The 25,189-nt window shown below is 41.9% G+C and overlaps 2 protein-coding genes across 2 annotated transcripts; one reads left to right on the top strand and one right to left on the bottom strand.

Moving 5' to 3' along the window:
• Nucleotides 1-975: 975 nt before the first annotated feature.
• Nucleotides 976-14,442, top strand: LOC104388914 (chromosome unknown open reading frame, human C1orf27). The gene is made up of 13 exons (XM_009997845.1): nt 976-1,074; nt 1,479-1,610; nt 1,890-1,985; nt 2,133-2,239; nt 2,972-3,008; nt 3,121-3,261; nt 3,853-3,948; nt 4,436-4,501; nt 5,776-5,904; nt 6,539-6,629; nt 8,025-8,210; nt 13,078-13,170; nt 14,375-14,442. The coding sequence occupies exons 1-13, from the start codon at nt 976-978 to the stop codon at nt 14,440-14,442; spliced, it is 1,341 nt and encodes a 446-aa protein (XP_009996147.1).
• A 5,371-nt stretch (nt 14,443-19,813) lies between these two features.
• Nucleotides 19,814-23,053, bottom strand: PDC (phosducin). The gene is made up of 3 exons (XM_009997843.1): nt 22,971-23,053; nt 21,167-21,327; nt 19,814-20,341 (listed from the first exon to the last, which is right to left on the bottom strand). Exons 1-3 carry the CDS (start codon nt 23,029-23,031, stop codon nt 19,814-19,816), a joined length of 750 nt encoding a protein of 249 aa, XP_009996145.1. The 5' UTR covers nt 23,032-23,053.
• Nucleotides 23,054-25,189: the final 2,136 nt, after the last annotated feature.

Genomic DNA, 25,189 nt, shown 5'->3' with positions numbered 1-25,189 from the left:
CTGCCTTCCCCCCCGGGCCGCTCTGCCTTCCCCCCCGGGCCGCTCTGCCTTCCCCCCGGGCCGCTCTGCCTTCCCCCCCGGGCTCTTCCTGCTGTGCCGGTGGCCCTGGGAGAGCCATGGGTGCTGGGCTTGGAATGCCGTGGGAGCTGGAATGGAAGCTGTGCACGGCGTGTTTAAGCACACGTGTAGAATTTGGCAGGTCCTTGGAAGAGAAATGGGAATGTGCGCTCGGACGTTCTGGCCTTGGGTGAAACGTGATGCAGCCAGGAATGGTTGCTTGGAGGCATCTGCGTGACTTGCCACCTGATTTCAGTGGCAAGTGTTTAAAATAGTTTGTTTTTTCTCAAGTCAGCATTGCATACTGCTGCCTCTAGCATCGAGAGTTGTGTTTTTCATTAAAAAATAAACTTGCAGGTTGTAAAACTGTCTGACTATACTTGGTTGACAGGTAAAGTATTGATCAGTTAAAAATGAATATGAGGAAAGGCTGAGGGAGCTGGGTCTCTTTAGCTTGGAGGAGACTGAGGGGCCACCTCATCAATGTTTACAAATATGTTTAGAGTGAGTGTCAGGAGGACAGAGCCAGGCTTTGTGCAGGGATGTCCAGTGACAGGACAAGGGGCAGTGGGTGCAAACTGGAGCCCAGGAGGTTCCATATGAATCTCAGGAAGAACTTGTTTGCTGTGAGAGTGCCAGAGCCCTGGGCCAGGCTGCCCAGAGAGGCTGTGGAGTCTCCTTCTCTGGAGACTTTCAAACCTACCTGGACATGTTCCTGTGTGATGTGCTCTGGGTGCCCCTGCTCTGGCAGGGGGGTTGGACTGGGTGAGCTTTCCAGGTCCTTTCCAACCCCTATGATTCTGTGAAAATGTTTGCGTGAGGTCTTATTTTCATGTAACTGGTGTAGTTTGTATACATTCTTTGACTGGATACATTATTTGCTTTGTAGGTTGAAAGTATAACCTTAAAGCTGCTACAATGGGTAGGACTTACTTTGTGGAGGAAGCCATTGGGCAGTATCTTTCAGACCTCAGCCCAAAATCAAAACCTTATGTCACTGGCCTGTTAGTAGGGCAGGTAAGTGTGAAATATTTCTAGTATGTTTCATTCATTCATGGATGAAGGGGGAAGATTTGCCTTAATCACCTGGGGTAAGTCCCTTAAACATTGAGCTTGTGTGGTGCAGGAGGGTGGTGGTATGACCAGAAGGGATTTTTGTACCGGGTTTGCAATATCAACCAGCAACTCGAGTCTTGTAAAATCATTGTGTGAAAGATACAACCCCCAGGAAAGAATCAGAAGTCATGAGGTTAAAACTTATCCCTGAGCAAGGCTTTAAAGCCAGGGCAAGTTCATGATGGAGTTCTTGTACCAGCTTGCTGTAGGATTCAGTGCTCCCTGCTGCAAAGCAGACCTTGCTGTGTCACTCAGGCTCAGTACCAGGCTCATGCTCTGTTTGTTTATCTTGGTGGTCTTGGAAGTGCTCCCCCCAAAGAGACTACGTGATCCGGGCCGTCCGCACACCTCCCAGGGAGGAGCAGAGGGAAGGCAGCAGTGCTCCTCCAACACTGGCATCCCTGGATGAGGAGTGGATAACCACCCATGCCAGCCAGGTAGCACAGCAGGACCTCTTCGTGGGGGGCTGGGAGGAGCAGGGAGGAAATAAGGCTTAGAAAAACTGCTTCAACACTTGTGTAATCTCAAGCCTTTTTCACAAAGTGAAGGAACCTTCCTAGTGAGGCTAGGTGCAGATATTTTACACCAAAATATCTGTATTATTTTCCAAGTTTATGATGAAATGGAGACTTGATAGGACTGAAGCAAGAAAATAAGTCAGGTGCCATGTTGCCACATTTCATTCCTACTGACACGTGGTCATTTCCCTTTTGAAGGTTTCTAGAATGCTTCCTGGGGGCCTGCTGGTGCTCGGGGTGTTTATCATTGCAACTCCAGAGCTGCTAAAGGACAGTCAGAACACTTTGCGCAGGGTGAGTAGACTTCCTGCTGGGAAGATAGGAGTGTTCTTAATTATGTTATCACTGACTTACAACTGCAGTGCAGTAGTAATAGTAATTTCCAGGAATTACAAGGCATTATTTTTGATGAAAAATCCATAATGCTTTCTTCGTCTGTAGCTAATCTTCTCAGTGGAGAAGTCCTTGAGTAAAAGGCGGCTCTGGAAGCCTGCTGAGGAGGAGGTCTCAGACAGAGCAGCTCTTCAGATTTGTGCTGCTACAAAGAAGTATCCTTTACAAGCAAGGTTTATCCATTGAGACTGCTACCACCAACTTTGTTTATCTCATTTTTTCTGACTAAATAATTAATTGGGAGGGGAAAGTTTTTTGAGTTCAGATAGACACAGAGCAGTAAGTTGAAACCTTAAGAGTTATCTGATTAGCCATGGATAAGACCATTGACCCTCTTATCCTTGCAGAGTTTCCCTTCTGTCTTCCTGTGAGGCTTGTGTGTGTGTGGTGGCATCAAACTCTGTCTTCTCCAGGCATTTCTGGTTTGTGTGAGGTGATGAAAACATCCAGAATCCTGCACAGCTTCTGTTCCAGACACTCCTGGTAGGGAAGCAGGGAGGTAGCAGGCATGTGGGATCTGTCCTGATGCTGCAGAAGAGTGCTGGGTCTGTTGAAAATGAGGTAATAGGAGAGAAAGCAGGGCTTTCCTCAGAGGAGTGAGTGAGAGGAGGACACATTGCAACTTGGTACCTTGGTGGTTCTCCCTGTCAGTACCTGGTGATCCTCACGTACTTGCACGAGATGAGACAGCAGCACTATGTTAGCTGGAGTTTACAGTCAAATGTTTGTCCACTTCTTTACACTAATGGAAGGTGACAGCTTTCTTCAGAGCATAGATAAGTTCAACAAAGAAGTTAAGTAAAGTACAAAGTTAATTATGAATTGTTCTTACTGGGTTTGTTTTTTTTTTTTGCTTTTCACCTGATCTTTTTCTTAAAGTAGCAAAGAGTAGTTTGCCGAACCTATGACGTGCAAGATCCAAAGGTAAGTTCATCACCCTGTGGGTCAGGCACAGCTGGCAGTGTTTCAGAATAAGCTCTCTGTTTGAGATCTACCGTGCTGTGTACAGGTGCTTTTTGCTTATTTCTGCTCTCAGAGCTCAGCTAAACCAGCAGACTGGAAATACCAGAGTGCTCTGTCTGCTTCCTGGTCAGCTTTGGGCTGCACAGTCAATGTTAATATTCACATTCCACTTCTGGCCACTTCAACCAACCACGACTTGGAGAAGAATACCAAGGTAACTGAGCAGCTGCACCAGTCATCTGCTTGGTCCCCTCACTGCTTTTTCTGTTGAAAATTAGGAAGATTGAATTACTGTGAGGAGTATAGGAGTAAGACTAATCAGCAAAGAATATTTCGTAGTTACTCCTCTTCTAAATGTAATTTAAGGTTACTGTGAGGCATTCGTAGCATAAAAACTGCAGGTAGCTTTTTGTCTGCAGTGTCTAGTGTTGGCAGTTCCCTTTGCTCAAAGTTACTGAGCAATTGTCATGATTATTCCAACTAAAGTGTCTTCTGCCTCACCTAGTGAAGGGTTCCATCCACTCAGAGCAGGGGGCATGGGGTGCTTTTAATGGGAATTGACTTTCAGTGGGCTGCATCCCTCTGTACAAAAATCACATCTTGTCTCTTAATGGGTATGTTCTGAACATGTTGGTTTTAAGATTTAGCTTTGGGAAAACTTAGAGACAGATTTTTTCAGAAGCTTTAAAACTCTCTCAGCATAACTACTGAAGCGTGTGCTTCAATAATTGTTAGCAGGATACTTTCCAGCTCCTTTAGTGAAATTCTCTTTCCTCCTTTTTTTGTGTTCTCACTTTTCTAAAAGAATGGATTAAGTCGATGGTCGAAACAAATAGAAGAGAGTGTTTTTCTGATCAATGGACAAGTTAAAAGTGATGATACAGAGCTGCTGGAAGGGCAGGTGAGTACCACTCAACAAGGAATCAGACTCTAGCAGATGTGTGGTTAGGACCTTTAGTGTGATAAAGCCCTGACTGAGATGTTGGCTGTACAATGTTTGTTGATCTAATTGGCCTGTTTCAGTAACCAGTGTGCAGGACTGTTTGTGTTCATGTCTTCGATGCTGCAAGTTCCCTCTTCCTTTGGCAATGTGAAGTCTGACTAAAAATGTTCCTGTGCTGTCTCCTCATCACAGAGCATGATCAAGGTGTGAATGTAGGTGGTGAGATTTTTAAGGCCTACCTATGTCTAAACCTTTAGCAAAGAATGGAAAGACTTTGATGAATTCATCTCTTATTTTTGGAATTCTATTCTCATGGCTGTTTTCTCTGTGCCATTTTTCTCTCCTTAAAGCTAGAAACTAGGGCACATATTATTTAATTGAGAGATTTTGGTTCAGGGAGACTTTTTTTCCTGTTTCATGGCAGACTGGTTTTTTTCTCCATCAGAAAAAGCTAAGAGGAAATATTCAATCCAGCACTCAGTTCTCTGATGTAAAAGTTCTGACACAGCTGGTAAGTATTGAGGTGTTTGTTAAGTATAACTTCTGTTATCTATAAAATAGAATAAAAAATAAAATAACATTCTGAATTACTGTCTAGAAACCCCAGTTACGTTCTCTAAGCCTTTTTATTCCCCCTGTGGCTATTCCTTGTGGAGCTGTGGACAGGTTGGCATCTTTGGTGTCTTAGGGAATTCCTGCCTTGTCTAAGAATTGCACTGTGCAGCTGCAAGGAAGGTTTGACAAACTGCTTACAGAAATGAACCCACAAACAAGTTCATGTGATGGTCAGTTCCTGTGTGTACCTGCAAACCTTGGTTTCAAGGTGACTTTGCATTGCCCTGAAGTCCAGAATGGCCTCCATGCTTCTCCTTGCCCCAGGTAGCTGTGGGCACTTGCTTGAGTGCTTCTGTCAGAAGCTCCTTACTAGTGTTAGGTCCTGTGAGCTGGACTGTGAGCTGGGTCTCCTGGAGCTGCAGGGTCTGTGTCAGGAGTGTCCTCTCTACCAGAGGTTGTTCTGGTCAAACCCTGCTCTAGGTGTCTAGTCCTAGAGTCCAGTTGCATCCAGGCATGTTTTGCAGGCTTCTTGCACAGCACGGGCCATCCTGTTTCCTCAGGTACTTGTTCTATTTAGCAAAACTCTAAGAAATGTATAAGATGCCATTTTAAAGACCTGATGGGTATCTCAGCTTTTGTTGTTGCTTTGTGTCAATGGTTAGTTGCCTCAGAGAAAAGACAGCTTTTTATTTTGGCAGTAGTTTAAGCAGTTCCTGTGGAAATTACACGTGTTCCAGGTGTTGTCTTAGAGTGCCCCTACAACACACTCATTGTGGTAATGAGGGCAAGTATTTCTAGGCAACAGTTTGACACAATCTAAATGTGAGCACGTTTATAATTTGGTACTGACAGATGGGATGACTCTCAGGACACTAAGTGTTGCTGGCTATATAGGAAACATGCAGACTTGTTTCCAAAGAATAGTCTTAAGATGATGTCTAGATTGCAATGCTAGCATTAGCCACAAGCCGCTTGCCTGCAAAATTTTACAAGTCTTGTAGATACAAATACTTAGATTGCAAGAAATGAAAGGTCTGGAAAAGTAAATACATTTTCCATAGTGGAAAAGGAGAGAGGTTTTCAGTCTTATCTAACAACAGAAAAAAAAAATAAAAATTAGAGGTTATATGTAAACATCTTAATGTATGCTGTTAGTTTCCCAGATCTGTTGTTACTTGTGCTGCAAGTGCCTTGGTAACGAGATAAAGCTGAAACATGTTTATTTTTCAGTCCCAGGGTTCAAGTCAAAGATCAACAGCTACAGTCCAGGTCTGCAGTGGTTCCATTAATCTCAAAGGTTCTGTGAAATGCAGAGCCTACATCCATAACAACAAGCCCAAAGTGAAAGAAGCTATTCAGGTAGTGAAAAGGTGGTTAATTCACCAGAAGCATTTTTCTGAAATACAGTGAATTTGTCATACTGGTTTTTCTTTGTCAAAATGATGTGATCTAAACTGGTGTCAGTGTTCATCCCCTTGCACGTTGGGATTGTTTTGGAAACCATCTGGGTGTGTATGTGGTGGATTCAGTCCTGTTTTCACTACTGGCAGCTCTGTCTGCAGCCTTGCTAGGGCTGCTCTCTGGTGAATCTTTGCACAAATTGTCAAAGTCTTGAGGCTTTGAAGAGACAGTCACAGACAATGTTTGTATGTGTGGAGGGAAAATACAGCTGTGTTCAGTGATTTTTTCCCCCCCCCAGCTTATTGAACTTTGTGATTCTGTTTGGTTTTAATGGTAATACCTAGAATTTGTCAGTTCATATTCTAACAATACTCGCATTTTCCTCAGCTTTTCACATTTATTTTCTTGCTTTTTAAAATTTCAGTTCTTTTGATGTTAGCTTTATTGGACTTTCTTGAATTCTCTTCAGAGCTTTTATTTTCTGGGAAGAACTGTTCTTTCAACATGGGCTGGACCTTGGAGGGAATTCTTCTGTTTCTTACTAGTCAAAAACTTTGCAAATGTTACTGATCTTTTTGCTTTGTTCTTTCAGGCTTTGAAAAGAGACATCATAAACACATTGAGTGACCGGTGTGAAATACTGTTTGAAGATATGATTATAAATGAAGGACCTCGCAAAAAAAGTAGGAATTAAAAAAAAACCAAAAAAAACAAAAAAAAACCCAGCTTACATTTGCAGTGAATTTTGCTGGGTGTAGAAAATCCTGCTGGTTTACTGAAGCTCCAGGGTGGTTACAACAGAATGAAAAGCAAGTGGCACAATTGCTGTTTGGCAGCTGTGGCTTTTTCTTAAATCTGGACAGTTTCTGTCAAGTTCAGATGGGTTCTTTGGCATCACAGCTTTCACAATGAGTTTATGTTCAGTACTCATGCCCATAAATAGCAATTTTTGCTTCTTTCTCAGTGATCAGAGATGTTGACATTTTCAAAAATTCAGCAGTTGAAACTCCTGTCACTGAAGTTTTAACTATAACTTGCACATTTTAAATTGTAAATATGTATAATTTGTGTTGTCTCTGTCCCCTAACTTCTCTCTCTTCAAATACTATTGTACAGGCTTTGTGCCTTTTAAAGAAGCAGATCTTCTTTCAGCACCATGAATAATTGCTGGGTTGCATTAGCTGGTGTTTCACAGACCACTGGGCTCTGGCCACATCACAATGCAAATTAATCTAATGAATGTAAAATTTCTGTCATGATGATACTAAAAATAGGGGGATAAATGCTAAGACCAGCTCTCCTAGCTCAGGCTGGCTGATTCTTTAAACTGCAGTTTAATCAAGTTCTTGTTGCTGTGTTTGTTTTTTGGTGTGTGTTGGTTTTTTTTAAAACCAAATATTAGTTAACCAAATATTATCTTATAAAATAAATTAGTTAAATATTAGTGAAGTGTCAAATTGAAGATCTTATATAAAGGAGAGCCTTTTTAAGAGGTGCTATCTTTGGTAGTGATTTTAGAAAAAACAAAAGAACTGGGAGCAGGTTGATTGTGTAAGGAAAAACGGCTCATGTTCAGAAGGAGCCTTTACTTTAGGGTATTGTGGTTTGTTTCGGTATTGGCCGACTAACCCAACCATGACTTCAACTTGTCAGTTGTGTGCAGTTTTTAGTTTCTTCGTCAGGTGGCACTAGAACTTCGTGGTTTTGTGCATTTGCAATACGTGGTGTTGAAATAATCTGCTACTCTGTGCATGCTCCCATCTGCAGTCTTTCCCAGAGATCTTGTGCTAGTCGTTCTAAACGTGAAAAAAGGTCTGTTTAACATTTTATGGTCTGTTTTGGAGCTCTCTTGAGTATTTCTAGAAAGACTAATGTAAGAACATAAATCAATGCAATCGCAGCCCGAACTTGCATCAAACTGTAACAACTAAACAAACCATGCCTGAAAGCAGGATTTTTACATGGAAACCTTGAGCAGTTCTTTTGCAATAGCTTTATCTTTATGGCCAGAGATTAATGAGGAATCTTATCCTAACTGGCAAGGCCTTTATTTGGATGGTATTTCTTCCCTCTTTTAGGTTTTGGGAGGGAATATCATGTCTTACCTCAAAGACTGTTTGTCCCAGTTGCTGGATCCAGTGTGATGCTTAGTGATTACAAGTTTGATGATGAGGCTGCTGGAGAAGTTCAGGAGCGTTTCGTTGAAATGCTGGATCAGTCTGTGCAAGCTGAAGATCTCCACATAGCAGAGGAGATGAGCACAGGTAAACAGTCCCAGACTCAGGACAAACTGCATCATGGAGTACAAAAATCTTGAGTAATGGCTTAGGCCAGTTTTATCCCAACAGGGGTGTGCTTTGTATCAAGCTCAAAGGGTTTATATCAGCCTGGTTACAGTTTAGATAGATCTGTGAAAACCTGTTGCTGTGTTCAGCTTGGAACAGGCCTCTTTCTCTCCTCTCAGGTATTTGCTCTTTCACTGCCTTGTCTCTGCAGCCGGGGCTGCAGCTCATGAGCTGCAGGGGGTGCACAAATACATGGTTAGACAAGGTTTGCTTACATTGCTCAACACCTGTGTTAGAGGAGACCCTAGATGGGCAGATAAAATGTAAGAGAAACCTCTAAAGCTTTATCTTCTGGTTACTTTTTAGTAGTTCAATTTTGCTGGTCTAAGAGCTCAGTTGCTTTGATACTACTTAGAATAAGTTAGAAGTTGAGAGCTGAAGTCAAATCTATTGTTTTTTCACTCGATATTAAAAAAACATATATAGTCTGTGTCTTTCAGGACGTTCTCATGCTAAAACCTGACTTTCAAAAAAATACAACGTACATTTCTTTGTTCTGAGTGTTTTAATTTATGTATTAAATGCAGTGCCCAAACCAGGGGTTGTTTATGATTCACTCAAAACGGAAAGAAAATTGAGAGAGCTTTTAATTTTCTACTGAATGTCTTATGTCTGATTACGAGACTGTTCTGTTCCTTCTAATACACATATTTTGCTGTAATTTATTTACCAACTTCCTTTTTCTGAATCTTTCTGGTGTGTATAATTTCCTATTGTTTGTTGGTTCATTTTTTTCCCCTGTGACTTTTAACTTAATGTAGGAGTCAAATCTGTAGTTGAAATCCATCTGGTAATACTTTTTGTGATCTTATGGAAGAGATTTCTTTTCTCCCCCCATCAGCATGAATATGAGCTTCAGGTTAATTAAAAAAATAATCTAACACACTATTTCTTAGATAAGAGCTGTGGGCACTTTTTGATGTTGGTGTTTAGGGACAAAAAAATAGGAAATGTAGGCATGAGCTTGCTGTGTAGGGAGAGCTGTGGTTCCTGATACTCTACTTGAGCTATTTGGAGGGTTTTTTGAATTTCTTCTTTTCAGGACTAATAATGAATTCTTATGTCTTTCTAAGTTAATCAGTTTTCTTTTAGCTAAATGTGTTAGTTGTGAATCTGTCTCATTACTTGGAGAAGTACAAGATGTTTGTAGCTCACAAACCTCAAGAAAACAGGAAATCAAATTAAAATCTCTCTTGTATTATAAAACTGTAATAATCTTAAAGCTAATTATCACTGAGCTTAAAGGAATTAATATAACTCAGGGAGGCAAAGGGAGACTGTTGTAGCAGTGGAGATGGGTGTGGGAGAGAGAGGGAAGATGATTCAGTTCAGCTTTATTGCTTATGTAAGGATGTGTGATCCAGAGGGAGGCAGAAAGCACGACTGGAGGGACAGCAACACCCCACAGGGCCTGGTGCCAGTGACAGGTGTGAAGTGATGCCCAGGCAGCTTGCAAAATGAACTGATATCTTCTTGGAGCTGGTTACAGAGTTGGGTGTGTGGGGTATATTTGTTGATATTTTTTCAGTGTAAATGAAAGTAAGAGCATAGCAGAAGAGAGGGGAAAAACATACCAAGAGGATTTCAGAAAAAATCGAGAGACTGGTCTTGTCCCAGTGAGCACCATAAAGCTTGTCTGGAGTTTGAGTTCTGTTAATGGTGATGATGGCAATAATGCCAGTGGGGCAACACTGGTCCATTGTGGTAATTACTAATGTTACAGCATCACGAACTTGTGTTTTATTACAATCACAAGGTATTTATATGCTTTTTTAATGCCAGGAAGGCCCTTTTAAAAATCAGACCTGTTAGCTGTATAAGAAAAGTGTTCTGTGTTGTAAGAAAAAGCATTAATTTTGCAATTTGATTTTTATTGGTCCCTTGGTACAAAGCATCAAAGTATTGCTGTAAACATGTTTTTGTGGCACACAGAGTTGGGGGTTTCCCCTGGGGAAGGGCTTTGTCAGTGCATCATTCCAGTTTGGGTGGTATTTGTTGTTTCTCAAGGCTTAGCAGTGTCTTTATTAGTAATAGTAATCATTCAGTAATGGTATGAAAATCAGTTTGTAGTGAATTTTGGCATCAGCCTGTTTGTATCAAAATTCCTATGGGCTGAGGCAGTGACCTTGAATTAACTGGAAATGCTGTCCATAGTGAAGCTCTGGGGAAAGTGTGCTGATAAAAAAAGTTGTTTAAAATTCAAAAACATGAGCATTTCAAATATTTTTTCCCTTGCTCTTTAAAATAAACACTTTGGAAGAAGAAGAGGATCTAATCAGCACAGGCCAAAGTTTTATGTTCAAGCAGCTTTTAGTCAAAACATTATGAAGGTATTTTGAGAATGTCAGTTTTATGTGCTTACTTTGTACAGTCTCTGCTGCTGTCTCCTACAGTTCTATTATCTTGATTCCTTGTACAACTCTGCAATGGGGTCACTTCTGGGTCATGCTTTAAAATTGTTACATGGAGAATAGAAAGTAAAACCTGAGCTATTTATAATTGAAAGGTATAAATAGCTCTAACACTGCAGTCTCAAGGCATTAGGGCTTTATGAGAAGCAACTGAAAGCTGCCTCTGTGATGGGCTTTACTAAATCCCTGCTTGGTGCAGGGGTTGGGGTGTTAAATACCCTGAGTGGATAAACATAAATAAGACTCCAGTAGTGGTAGTCACTTCCCTGTCTTTGTTAGCAAATGGAAGAATTAAAGATTCATAAAATTGGAAAGCATCTGCTTTTGAAAACTGTGTGATTTATGCTACAGCTGCTTCAAACACAAGTCTCCATAACTTAATGGCAACTAAATAGCTCAAGGCTGTTGCTTTCTTTTTTGCTTCTTTCCTCTTGTTTCGTTTTCTTTTTTCCCTGAGCAAGTGAGCATTGCTGCCTTGATGTGCAGCTTCAAAAGCTGCCTTCAGAGAAGTGTGGCAGTTCTTAGGAAGATGCACAGAAACACAAAGTTAGAGGGCACAAGCTCTCCTACTTACTCATCAGGACTAAAGCAGACCTGCTGGATCTAGACTTCAAAGGCAACCCAAGAAATGTGGTCAGCTCCTCTAAAAGTGACTTGTTATTTTAGGGCATTGAAAACTGTTAAGTAGTTTGGAGAGAACAGGGCTCTTGGGTACTTAAAATGCCATCTTGCATCAATAGTTCATTTACTCTAGTTGAAGATTTCTGCTCCTAGTTCAGGCTAATGAGGGTGTGTTTTCCTTTGCACAGAAGAACTGGAGATGAAACCAGGGCCTCGTTGTGGACCAGATAATTGCCCTTCAGACAAGCACCCCTTGCACTGGAGTGTTGTGTCCTTATTTTTCATTTTTGTCTGTGCAGCTTGCAGGGACATCTCTAAGGGACTTTATACTTCATGTGTATGTGCATGTACATCTGTGACTTGCTATCCTGTGAGGTTTCATATTGGATCTTTAGGAATTGCTCTGTTGTAATGCATCCTGTACAAAGTCAGCAGGTTCAGGGATCAAAAAGGCTAAAGACAGGTCCTCAATATCTAGTGGGGGTGCTCTTGTGTAACAACAGGTCTTGTGTAAGTTTGACTTAAGAGTTCGAAGACACCCGTGCACATGACTCATCTTATGGCAGAAGCAACTTTTCTGATCCCACCTCTAGATTATACATTTCCCCTATAGCTAATTATATGATAGAGAAAGTACTTTTCCATGACTAATTTTCCCAGGAATCATACACTATATGACTTGTATAGGTGATTGGCAGCCCCTCTGTGGAAACAGGACATTATAGACTGCTAAAACCTGCTATCTGGTCCTGCTGTGGGTTTTTCTTCATCTTCGGAATATGAACAATCTGTCAGTCTTTTTTTCACAGCACATGGATTCTGTTCTTTCCAAAGACATCCAGGACACTTTCTCTCTCTGTTTACTTGTCCAGAAGATACCTGCAATAGTAGCTACTGCATTGTCATCAGGGACTTCTGACAAGTGGTACCTTAGCAAACTCTTCTGGGACCAGGAATGCAGACTTGGCCCTCCATCACTGAACTGCCTAGTCCAAAGCATTCTTGCTCCGTGGGGGATAAATGAACCTGTGCAGCCAGAAGGCTCAAGATTAATCTCTTTCCTCCCCTTCTCTAACAAGCTGGATGTAGCCATGTGGTTAGGGGAAACTTTTCAAGGGAAATAGATATATCTGGGTGTGAATCCCATAAGCTCTGTCACATCCTGGCTGAGCAGCCCAAGGATTTAGCAGCTATTCCAGACGGGAATGTGTGTGTCCTCTGTACCTGCCCTGAAAGTGTCTTTTTAAGAGATCTTCAAAAAGGGATTTCTGTGCTTTGGAAAAAAGCATTTCTAGCTCTTGGTTAGAGACATGATACTTGGATCACTCTGTTGGTGGCAGTGGGTTTTGCATGTGGCCTGAACTCAGCACAAATGGCTTTGAAGTGAAAACTTTGATCTTGGAAGGCGGTTGATGGTTCGTTTTGGCGGTTCCCTCTCAGAGTAGTCACATTGTCCCCAGGGTATGTGTAGGAGATTGGGTATGTTACTCTGGAAGCAGGGTGTGGAAAATTAGGAACTCCCTCCTAAATGTACTTTTCCTCTTTATTTCTACTCCTCTAGCCATACAGAACAGTTTAGCACTATGCTGTTGCTACTATATAATTTCTATGGCAATGAACTGGGTTTTTTTCTACCATAAAAGTAACTTTATAAAGTTGGTAGGACGTTCTTGGCCTTTTGCATGAATTCATCTGTAAAACACAACTGATGTTTTTTCACCTGGTATTTACTTGTTTGCTTGATTTCCATGCAGTTGATATTTGTCCAGTTACCGGCATCGTGGATGACACACAACAGAAACAAGTGACAAAAGCAACATTGCTGTTGAAGCTTCAACAAAACATGGGTATGTTGCTTCCCTGCTTTTGGTATGGCAACCCAGAAGCTATGATGGGCTCTTTCAATCTGTTGGTTTCCACAGCATGATTAACTTGTGAGATGAGCAGAAAAGTCTTAATTTGTGCTGCTAATTTAGTGCAACAGCTCTTCTAAACTAAGTCCCCATCTCAGTGCTGTAAGTGCAGGGTGTTTCTGGGGAATAAAGAACCACAGCCCTCGGTTGGAACAAAGCCAGTCTTTGTATTTCAACCTACAAGTCAATAAAAGGACTCATCATGTAGCTTGATTTATCTTTTTGGAGAGCTGCAGCTTCTGTAATTCCCTACTTGAAAGAACAATAACACAGCTGAATGGCTTTGACAGGTCGGCATCCATAAATTGACCAGTGACTCACTAATCTCCCCCAGCTGACAAGTACACAGGGGCTTGGGTGCTAATTGTCAGCCTCAGGAAGCCGGGAACACCCAGCCACAAAGCTTGTCTTTCAACTACAACTTCACAATGCTCATTCATCCAGCTGTCACGGATCTCTCTGCTCTCTTTGCTGTGAGCTTTGACTGGCTTTTCCTATTACTATGCAGTTAGACTTCAGTCAACAAAACAGTAACTTGTGTTTTCTATTAATTCTTAGAAGTAGGACATAGTAACTGGGAGATTAAAGAGTAGTAGCAGCAAATATGTGTTTGCTTTGGATATAAAAATGTTTTCCCTTGAATCATCAGTCAAGCCTTTGGTTTTTTGTGTGTCATCTTCTGAGAAACAAGCACGTTAATCAATAGGAAAATTGCTGTTGTGCTGCAGAGAGACTGACAGAGTTAGATGTAGTGCCATGCAGAAGAGAAAAAGCTTAATTGCTTTTCTTTCTTAAAGCTTAACACCTTTGTATTTTTCTTCTGGTGAGATTCCTAGAATTAAGCAGTAGTGCAGAGTCAGTGTGTTACAGGCCAGAATGTGGCCAGAGCACTACAGAAGTAGGCAGTCAGCTGGCTTTCTGAAGATTCTTCCTTTGATCAGAAACATCATGTGAAGCTTTTATCGTTATTTATCTGACATCCTGCCTTTAGATTTAGGCTTAGCAGTGGTAGATAGGTTTTGGGGTGGCTGTTAGTTTCTCCTGCTTGTCATTCACCTTGACCCTGCCCTCCACATCCTGGTTGCTGCTGCCTGTGCTGCCCTGGTCACTCACTGAGCAGTTTCCTTTCTTGTTCCAGGTGTGGTAATAGCAGCTGCTGTTGCAGTCTTTGCATCCATCTTCTCTTTCAATTACTTCAGTGATTAAGCTCAAGCAGCTGGAGCTTCATGGAAGTGTGGAGTAGTGACAAGATGGAAACATCAGGGTTTTATATGTTAGTCATTAAGAACTGTTGCCTCAGTGCCACTGATTGAATGTGCAATACAGATGGTGATGATTGGTTTGGTTACCTTGTTCCAGCATGCACTTCCTCTGTCAGGTAGAATCATCTGGTCACAATGTCAAGTAGAAGGTGAGCCAAGTTTACAAGAAAACTAACCCTGTTGCTCTGCGTAAATGAATGATAGCATTCTTTTCTAGAAAGATCCCTTAAACAAATGTAGAACCTTGGTTTTCTTCCTACTTGCTGTTTTAATGCAAAATGCTACTGCTGCTGTTCTTCAGGCTATTGGTTAGACTGGCATAGTTACCTGGTATGACAATTCTTGCTTTAAGGATTCCTATGCCAAGATACATCTTACAGTTAATTGGGGGAAAATTAGACTTAATGAAGCCACATGCATTTATTTAGGTAATACTGGTTAACTAGCTTAATAGGTATACAAATAATTGTTAGTAGTTTCAAGACTAGACCAATTCAGCCTGTAAATACTTCAGTTCAAGACCTGAAGAACTCAGAGATCAATAAAATATGTAGATCTTGTGAGAGATAAATGCATATATATTCCACTTATACTCGGTGACTCTTGAGTTCTCTGTCCAGCTCTGATTCAGTCATTTTCTGGGAATAACAACTATTTCAGCAGCAGCTTCATTTAGGCAGCCCTTGTGGATTAACTTGTAGACACAGGCAAATTGTCAAAATTGTTTGCTAATCTGGATTTTTAGACTACAAACAGATAGTTTTCAGCAATGAGAGATTTTTCTGGGCATGGTGAGTGGTTAACTAATGCTTGCTTGGAGGGTGGCAAGAGGAAGAAATACAACTAAGGTTAATAAAGATGATTCCTACATGAAATGTGATGTTTACTTGGATCTGAACTACCATATAAAAGAATTCCAGATTTTAGGGCATTTTAGTATCACTGCAAATTTCTTTTTTGTATAAAGCCACTGGAACAATAAGAAAAAATATTAATGTTTCAGTTCTAAAGCACAACCAAGGATGTACTGGAATGCTTTTAATAAAAGGAAACTATGAGAAAGATGTCTTAAATGCTGTTGCCTCATCTGTGTATTCTGTTTTTACATGTTTTAAAAAAAAAAACTGCTTTTAGTGTTGTAAGTATTTTGGAACCCAGCATTGATCTCTTGTGCTTAGTATTGCTCAAGTAGAGTCTCCCGGAGGAAGGTGAAGGCTGTGATGGAGGCACTGTTTTCAGGTAAGTCCTTCACCTGCTGTGTGTTTTATTGATGCATGTTATTCCCTGCAAGTGGGTGGAATCAACAGCCAAAATTATGCAGAAGCAGTTGATGCCGCAGGAGGTCAAGTGCTATCCAGAAAATGGGTTTCATTTTGTCATGGGCTTCAAAAGGTGGTTGGTTTAAACACTGCACTGCTGAAGTCTCTGTTAGAAGGAGGGCAGGGGAGTAATGGGAAGAAAAAAGCTTGTCTTTTGGTTCTGTTGGTCTCTATTTTTTTCTATTTCTTCCTTTTTTGGGGGGGGAGGACAGGGAGTGTGCTTTTGAAGGTGAGTTTCAAAATGGTTGCTCTGTGGTTGCTTTGTTACTCAGAACTCAGCCTTACAAGTGAAGAACAACATTTGAGATGCTAAATATCTTACACCAGAGAAAAAAATTGTCATCAAACACTCTTCCACTAGTAGTTCTTGTTTAGCACCTGTGGTGTAAAAAGTAGTTTGTTTGGAGGTGACCCAGCCTAGAGTTCTGGTTTTCTTCCATGCATGCTGCCCACCGCCCCTCCAGATCACCCCCTCCAAACCACCCGCAAGTTTATTCAGTGTGAATTATCCTTTACTTTATGGTGTTACTACAGGCCATCAAATTAATCCTTCAGCTTGTAACTAACTAGGTACTGGGGTGCTGTGGAAATCTGCTTTTCCAATTTGAGGTTGGAAAAAGGGAAAGCAGTTGATTTGGATGAGATTTCTGCTTTGATACAGGAGGCTGCATTTAACCACCTTCTGTGCCAGAAGGCAATAATTTAACTGTGTCAATAAGAAAATTAGTAATTTAACTTGTATCTGCAGATTGAGCCTTCCAGTCATCCTGCCATGAGGAAACAGTTGGATGTAGAGGAAGGCAGGTCCTTGCTTGTCTGGGAACTACCCAAAAGGGGATTTTGTTGTCATCTTGCTTCCCGTTTTTTCTGCTGTCAGCCATTGGTCATGTAAGAGGATGAGTTCTTGCAGAAAAACAAAAAGGTGTGTGGCAGGAAGAAGAAAAGGAAGCGACCTTTTTACAAGCCTGTGATTTCACAGCTGTTTAACTTCTGCTCAGTTTCATAGAGATATAACCTTTTCCTGCTACCTGTGCAATCTTCTAAAGCTTTCAGGTTGTGACAACTCCATTGTCACTGAAACTGAGTTTTGTGAACTTGTATCAATGACTGCAAATAGATTTTTATTGTAATATGTAAGAGTCTAGAGAAAGGGTTGGGACTTGCACATCTGAAAGTCTGGCTCCTGTAATTGTAGTTTTCAAATTGATGTTATGAAATAGTTTTACAGAAACCTTCTTTTCTCTGCTAGGCAATTTTAAGGTGTAGTTTAAAAAATGCTCACATCTGGGGGGAAGTGTTTGGTGTGTTGATAGCTAGAGCTTCTGTTCCTGATCTAATCACCAGTAACACCACTGACAATTAGTTCCCCCTCCTTTCCATTTTTGTTTGCATCAGAATATTTGAGGTCACTGAGGGTGTCTGAGTCAAAAGGAAGAGTATCCCTAGCCCGGATAGCAGGAGGGCTGCTCTGGTGTCCTAATTAAAGCATTTTTTGTTATTCAGGAGCCTTTGTGCAGCAGTGTGATGTTTCAGTCAAGTCTTGCTTTTTGGTTTTAAGTTGTTTTGGTGTTCTTTTTCCTGCAGAAAAACAGATGACTGCTGTGATCAGAGCTTTATTTGCAACTTCATTAGTCATGAGATTCTGTTGAGGCTTGTTTTCTTCTCCTTTGTTTGTTTTTAAATTGCAGGTTGAAGGAAATCCTGCTTAAGCATGCTTAATCTGTCTCTTAAATTGGAGTGTCAGCTTCTTTCTTACAACTAGCTGGAGATGAAGTTTCTGTGCTGGTTATTGTTTGTGAAGGGTATTTTTGCTTTCAGCCTGTTTTCTTAAAGAAATGAAGCTTACGTGATCAGGCTGCTGATGTGCAGCCTAATAACAATGGAACCAACTTTGATAAAGAGGGAAAGTTCTCAGAAATGTCAAGTTCTAACCAGTTACACAGATTTTTCTCCTCTGTAAAACATCTCATCAAAAAATGCAAGGCAAATATTGTCCCTCTACTCAGTTAGCTGGTTCTTTTTGTGATAGAAGATAGTTCATTTTTTACATAACCTGTTAGAAGATAGTGAGATTTTTATAATGTCAGGTACATCTGCAAATGGAAGCTCTCTGAAGGGTCCACCTACTGACACAAATGAAATGTTGAAGTGAAGGCGATTTTAGCTGGTAGGGAGAAGCTCTGTTCCACCCAGATTTCTGTCAGAAATAAGGTCTGACAGTCTGGCACTCGAAACCTTACAGCATGGAAATCATGGCATTTTGGGAAGATGCTGTTTGAATATTGTTGGAATAAAATCCTGAATTGTTTTACAGGTTAAAGAAGGTTGTTAATTATTCATAGATGAGAAAGAACTTAATTGGTGTTGCTCAGTGTAGACAAGGTGAGGTTTCTAGTGCACTTTTAATCTGTGGCAAAACAGTATTAAAAGTAGAAATTTGGTAGCATTTTGGTAGTCCCTAAAACTGGACAGACCAGAAAGGCAGATTTCTGTTTTTAACCATCATTTAAAACAAGGCATAAATAGTGTTTAATTTGTTTTCTTTGAAAGGGTATCTCAGGGCTCCTTCAGTAATGTTTTGCTGGGTTGTATTTCCCAAATCTTTTTGAGTAGAATCATTTTGTTGTTCAGAGGTGTTGGAAAGTCATGTAACTTCCAGCTATCCCTGTGAATTTTCCATGTGAATGAGAAGTGGAGAAAAAGGGTGTTTTAAGAGTAGCGAGAACCTGCTTTGAATGAGTGGGTTATGTCACTGCAGCAGTGGTTCCTTGGTCCTGGCCACTCAGTTCTGAATTCTTACTGATCCATGTGCAGAATTTTACAGGGTGACATTTTGGTGGTGGGATCCTGACCACAAAGGAAACTGAAAGCTCCCACTCTGAATTATCAAATGAAACTATTACTCAAATAAAATGTTGATAGTCTCAAATGTTAACTGCAAAATTGTGTGCAGTTAAGACACAGATATTTCTGTCCTCAGAGTAAAACTCTGTCTTCAGCTTTGCCAGTGTGCGAAAGAGGTCAGGGGAATGTTTCTCATGTTTTGTAGTCTTGTGTCAGAACTGGAGGAGCTGTTGGTTTAGTTAGTTTACCCTATGTCTTCCTGTCAAATGGATTGTTTAATTGTAGTTTACAGCAGCATCCCCTTAGCAAAACTGAAATATTTGAGTTTATTCAATGTCTAATGAGCTCTTAGTAATATTTCTCATGTTAAGGTTATGCACTACCAATACATCTCAGACTTTCAGGTCTTGAGAGCTGTTAAGTAAGCTTTATTCAGTTATTACATAAGCACAAAATACTTTTTCGGTAGCTTGCAGACATTTTCAATATTAATGTTCAAAACAGCAACAGTGAACTGAAATTAGCTGATGATGTGCTTGTTGTGTTAGATGTTGGGGTAACAAATGTGCTGAAGCACTGAGCTAACTTCAGTATTCTCATGAATGGTGAAAGTGAAATGTGGAAGCATAAAATTCTGTCCTAGATACCTAAGTCATGTAGAAACACAAGGACTTGGGGCTTAGTTTGTCCTTAAAACTGCTGGGTGAGCTCTTGTTCCTACTGAAGGCAGTGGAAGTGAAGCTGAGGAGCCAGGACTTGCCGTAATGCTGGAGCACGGAGTCGGCTTTTTGTTGGTGCAGAGAGTGGATCAGTCCCCTTCCTGTAGAAATGAAGTCCCTGTGCTTCATGGAGAGACATGAGCCCTCCATTACGGAATTAATTCTATTTTTCCTTGATTTCTTAGAGATCACTAGTATTGTTTCCTGCTCTTCCTATTACTTGTGGCCGGCATAGGAATAATTATGTACAGGACTGTCAGTTGTATGTGTTTTAAGTAAAATTCACATATTAACAGTTAAGCAATTTTTATCTGTGTCTCTCTTACAAACAAGTTAGCAAAGGCAGCCTTCTCTAAATGAGATGGGTGTTACTGAGCCTGAGTTACAACATACTGCGGGGGAAAGGGAGACAGTGAGGACTATGGCTCTCTAATTACTCAACATCTTGCTCATCCGTGTCACCGTTTCCCAGTGCTGGAAGCTCCCTCTCAGGTAGCAGCCCATACTCATTTAGGAAAGACTCCACATCCACAGCAAAAAACTCCTCGTTGAACTGTTCTGAAATGCTGATGAAATTGCTGAGGAGCTCCCCGCCCTTGTAGACCAGGAGGGTGGGAAGCACTTCGCTGGAGAAGCGGTCTCCAGCACCCGTGTCAGAGGCCTTGATCTTGCAGAACTTGACAGTGGGGTACTCGGCAGCCAGGCAGGTCAGGCTGTTGTTGAGGGACTCGCAGCCCTTGACACCATCTTCGTAAATGTGGACGATGACAGTGGTGGATTTCCGTTCCTTCTCGACGGCCTCCAGGAACTGCTCCCCGTTCTGCAGCTCCCTCACGTAGCCGTACTTGGGCCCAAAGCTCAGCCTCTGGTGCATGTCCTGCATGCAGCGCTTGCGGTATTTCTGTAGGCAGCTTTCATCTTCTGGCTCGTCCTGGATCAACTCGTACTCCTGCACGCTCATCTGTGAACATCGAGAGGACGTTACGTTAATGAGGGGTCATCTCTGGGTGCTGAAACAGGAACATGCTAAGTTGTTGCCTAAAGATTGTTGAATTGGAAGCTTAGCCAGAAGAGCAGTCATAGAATCCTTTTGGTTGGAAAAGGCCCTTAAGATCATCGAGTCTAACCATCACCCCAGCACTGCCAAGGTCACTCAAACCGTGGCCCTCAGCACCACGTCTACACAGCTTTTAAACCCCTCTAGGGATGGTGACTTCACCACTACCCTGGGCAGCCTGTGCCACTTCCTGCAGTGACTCTGGGAGCTCTCTTTAAGAGAGGGATGAAGATCCCACCTCAACACTTGTATGTCAACTTGATGGTATTGAAGCCAGTTGCCTTGTTTGGCAAAAGCTTCTGTATCTTCCAGAGCTGGTGGGAATTTTGCCAGGGAACTGTAGTGGGATCCAGGTTTCATTCACAGGGGTTTTTGGGTTTTGCCTTCCACCCCCCCTTTCAGACATGCTAAATGGCAACGAGTGACATTCAGGCTCAGAGCTCTGTCCTAACTAGTATTAACAACTTTCCGTTGCCTTAGCCAAGGATGGAGCACTGAGGCAGGGAAGGAAGGGGGGAAAGTCAAGCTCTGCAATGGGTGCCATGTCCTTCTGAAAGATGCTGTTCATTTTATTCAAGTTAGAGTCTGCTTGAGGGAGGACAGGGGAGAGAGTTGGACGTGCATTTGTTCTGCTGAGTCACAATGGAATTGAGTCTGGCAAACTCGGGGTTTTCCATCTTATAGCTGGGATGCTTTATATGAAATAAAAGTTTATTTTTCTTTTCTTACCTTACGGGAGAATCTCTCTCTGGTGTCTTTGTCATCTTTACTGAAAGATCTGTGTGGTGTAGACATTTGTTTCAGAATTTCTTTCTTGCTCAAGGGTAAAGATTCTCTGTCTTGGCTCTCTAGTTTAAACTTTCTCCAGTCATGGATCACACCCTTGGGCCCTAAAAGAGTTGAAGTTGGGTGAGAAACTGGCTCAACAAGAAGCTCTTAAGAAATGTCTGCTTTTGGCTGGCTTGCCTTTCTGTGGTGCAGTGTATCCATCCACCCCTCTTCCTGGCAGGGTGCTCTGCAGGAGTGTGGATCACCAGAGCTTTGGCACCAGCGTGATAACAGAAAGAAGGAAAGAAAGAGATTTCCGTCTAACCTGGATCACTTGGCTGCTCTGGTTCCTCTCAGGATGCCATGACATGGCTTTGGGAAATGACACAAGTAGTTAACGTGGCTGAGGATGTAAAAGCCTGTTAAAACTGTCATGTTGGCCAAAGCTGCTGTTTTGCAGAAGTGTGTTTGCATTTCTCTCTAGACAGTGTGTTTGAATACATAACATGTGAAGACTAAAGCTACGAACACTTGAGATTATTATTGTCTTTTTTAAAGTACCTGCTCCACTGGAAGAGGAACCAGTAAGGCAAATACCATGATGATTTTGCTTGTAATGCTGATCCTGGTCTTTGGAGCTGGTTGATTAAAGCATTTACATTTTGAAATGGGAAAAATTAATTTCAGAATTCCAGTGGTGTTTTGCAAAAGAAGACATTTTAACCTGCATCTTAGATTATAAAGCAAATCCAAAGAATAAGGAATATTTGGTGTTTTCAGAGGTGAAATATATGTCTGTGGAAAACTTAGAAGAGGCTAGGGTAAGCAGCTTTCCCTCTCTGGAGGGAGATGTGATGTTGCCAGTTGCCAAGACTTTGTTTTGGGTTGAGTTTCAGCACCTTTAGTGGTGGCTAAAGGCACTACAGCCCTCAGTCGGAAGGGAAGTTGACCTGATCTTTTGCAAACATGATTCCAAAGCAGGAATTAGCCTGAACCTCTCAGCATAGCTGTAACAGTACAGTAGCCTGATTTCCAAAACTATTTCAAAGCCTTGGGGTAACGCCCTACCTTTGGTCCCTAAATATATATATATATATAATAATAACTAGCAGCAGCAAGGCTGGTTGGGAAAGAACCTCAGCAAGAGTTACTGCAGGAGCTACATTTATTACAGCACAGAGAAGAAGAAGCCCTTGGAGCTCAGGGCGGTTGATGGCCATATAGGTACCTGTTGGTGATTGAGTGCTGGGTTAAAAAGAATAGTGTTTCCAAGCAAGGATGCTTCTAAAGTTTTTAAATGCTGTGCTGGGTTTGCCAAAAGGATTTATTGGCTCAGTTTTAGCACTGAATGTTCCTTCTATAAGAAGGAACAAATAATTCAGCCTTTATAGTGAAACCTTATAACCTAATTCTAGCCTGTGAATGTGGGTTTTGTTGCTATTTGTTTTATTCTCCTTTCCCCAGAAGAAGAAAGTTCACAACTAAAGCAATAAACTAATAAGAGCTGCATTGGGCCGTTGCTCTTGATGGCTTCTGCATTGGCCATTTGCTGCAGGTATGAGGAGGACTGGCCCAAAGATCAGTTGGTGTTACCTGCCCTTGTGTGAGGGGTGTCACTTAATTCAAAATGCATCTCATGGGCTTTGGAGACTACATTCCTGTGCAAGGGGGTTGCCAACCCAATGAGATCTACCTGACTTCTTGGCTTCCCTGGTGAACAGGGATATTTTAGCTTATTTTTAGGAAAAAAATGCAGTTTCCTTGCCTGTGTGTGTTGCCTGTCCTTCAAAATCCTCCTCAAAGCTGGTGTTGGCATTTTCTTCCATTTTGGTGGCTGGAGTAGGAGATGCTGCAAGTTCAAAAAAGAGAATGGTTAATAACAGGATAGAAAAGGGACAAGCTTGCAACAGGTGGGGACAGGGTGTAATTTCCTGCAGACAGTGGGTATCAGTGAAGATGAAAATACACATGGTCATTGTGGAGCTTCTCGTCTTCTCGTAAAATGAAATTAAGATGCATGTCAGTCTCTTTATAAAATGTCTGGCCAGATTCTTACTGGAAGTGCCTAGGCAAGAATTTCTTTGTTATACTTAGTCACTGGAGAATATTGGGAACATGGTGGGAAGTTGTAAAACCTGCAGTGGGAATGTGGAGTATTTTAATTTTTTTTTTACATTTTTTGAATCCCCCTTGGAATGGGAACCCTATTAATTTTCCAAGTGCTGTAAACACTTCTTTTTTAGGACTGCCTGAACTGCTTGTTTCTTATACAGAAGGTGGAGTCAAGTATTTGAGCCTGTTGGGCAAGAGACCTCTGAACATCCTGGGGGTAGACTGCTTGTACTGGTTGGGCTGTGTTTGTTACAAAACAGAAAAAAATGGGGGTTATAAATTAAAATTACTCTCTCATTCCACCTGCTCTAGGAATAAGGCACCCCAAGAGCCAGACTGCAGTCACAGGGCACTGGGATGCAGTTGTACTCCAGCAACACTCTTTTTATGTCCTATGGTGCAGTTTTTGAGGGGTGAGGTACTTGTTCTCTGAGGGCAGAGGAGAGGTTTCCCTGTGTGTATTCCCACCACCAAGGTGAGCCCAGCTCTGGGTGGTCCCAGAGCCTCGCAGAGCAGCAGGATTTGGCCCCAGCACTGATCTCTGAAGGTCAGGCTGATGTTCTGCTGGTTCCTGAGAGTCACTGTAGATGTTCTTGGGGTCCTGCAGCTTTCTCAAGAAGGTCAGTCTTCTGATGTGTTTCAGGAGGATAGACTGGGGGTGAAAAGTGCTGATTCTTGTGTGTTTTTACAACCCTGCTGATAGAGCCTTCTGCAAGAGCCCTGCCACCTCAGCACTGAGTCTCCTCTCATGCTCCACATCAGCCACAAGTTCCTTTCTAGTAAAAAATCCCAATTCTGGTGTGATCAAGTGGCACTGCCCACAGGACCCTTGAGCCAGTTGATTTGTGTGCTGCCAGTTAGTCTAGCCTAGCTTTTGCAGCTCAGATGTTAAGGGGAGTGTTATTTGCCTCCACAGGAAATCCCATCTTGAAGCCAACGCTAAGATGTGATCCCACCATCAGGGCAGTGTTGGAAAGCTGCTGGTGTGTCACCCCAGAGGTGTTAGTGGTGGTGTGTGTGTGGATGGCAGGGAATGCACCACCATTTTTACACACCAGCATCAAGAATAAAGTCAAATGACAGCTGAGCAAGACCCAGGGAATCTAATTCAAATGTGTACTGGGACTAAAGCTAATTAGTAGAAGTGAGAACCAATTATTCCATTCATGTGCTTGTGGCATTTAATCAGAACTTGTGGGAGGTGTTGCAAGTAAGTGTGGAAGAAAAGTGGGTAGTTACACTTGATTAGCCTAAATTCTTTCTGTAGATAGCTACCTGTCAGCACATAGATCCAGATTGCTGCATCAATTGCTGTTCAGTCAATTCTGAAATAGAAAAGCGAAGCAAATCCCCCTCACGCTGACAAAACTAAGAATCCTTGCCCTGTCAGGGGTGGACAGTGGTGTGGATGTGCTGGGTCTGAGCCTTGGAGGGCATTTCTGTGACTTGCATGGACAGCTACAAAGAGCTCTTCTGTCTGCTGATGCTGAGGAATTTGTCCCATGAAGAAAGAGAGGGTCTGGTTTTCTATGCTTTGCTATTTCATAACTTGTAGCCCCAAAATAATTCAGGGTATGAAATTTAAACAGTCTGCCTCAGGCTGAAACCATCAAACTGGCCATGTTTTTGGTGAAACATTTGAGGTGGGAACTGATTGCTTAAACTTTAGAGAAAGCTTTTCTTTGATGTGTTACTGATCTGTTGTAGCTAATAAATCTGACAAGATCAGGTGAATCATGGCAGCAGGGAAAGCTGTGTTTCACCATTCTTTTGCTGGACCTGGGAGTGGGGAACTCCTCCAACTTAATCCTGGCCCTGCCACTGAGTCAGGCCGTGAGCAAGTCATGTAAAGCTTCTCCTTCCCACTCCATG

This window comes from Chaetura pelagica, unplaced genomic scaffold (assembly GCF_000747805.2).
Source record: "Chaetura pelagica isolate M959 unplaced genomic scaffold, ChaPel_1.0 scaffold655, whole genome shotgun sequence".
NCBI lineage: Eukaryota > Metazoa > Chordata > Aves > Apodiformes > Apodidae > Chaetura > Chaetura pelagica.
Note: the sequence above shows the minus strand (reverse complement) of the source record. Positions and strands in the feature narration are given on the sequence as shown.

Coding starts and splice junctions, on each gene's coding strand:
- LOC104388914 (XM_009997845.1), top strand. CDS start 976: ATGGGTAGGACTTACTTTGTGGAGGAAGCCATTGGGCAGTATCTTTCA. Junction 3,262..3,852: donor ACTTGGAGAAGAATACCAAG/GTAACTGAGCAG, acceptor CTTTTCTAAAAG/AATGGATTAAGTCGATGGTC. Junction 6,630..8,024: donor TGAAGGACCTCGCAAAAAAA/GTAGGAATTAAA, acceptor TCCCTCTTTTAG/GTTTTGGGAGGGAATATCAT.
- PDC (XM_009997843.1), bottom strand. CDS start 23,031: ATGGAAGAAAATGCCAACACCAGCTTTGAGGAGGATTTTGAAGGACAG. Junction 21,328..22,970: donor AGGACAGGCAACACACACAG/GCAAGGAAACTG, acceptor CAACTCTTTTAG/GGCCCAAGGGTGTGATCCAT. Junction 20,342..21,166: donor GAGAGAGATTCTCCCGTAAG/GTAAGAAAAGAA, acceptor CGATGTTCACAG/ATGAGCGTGCAGGAGTACGA.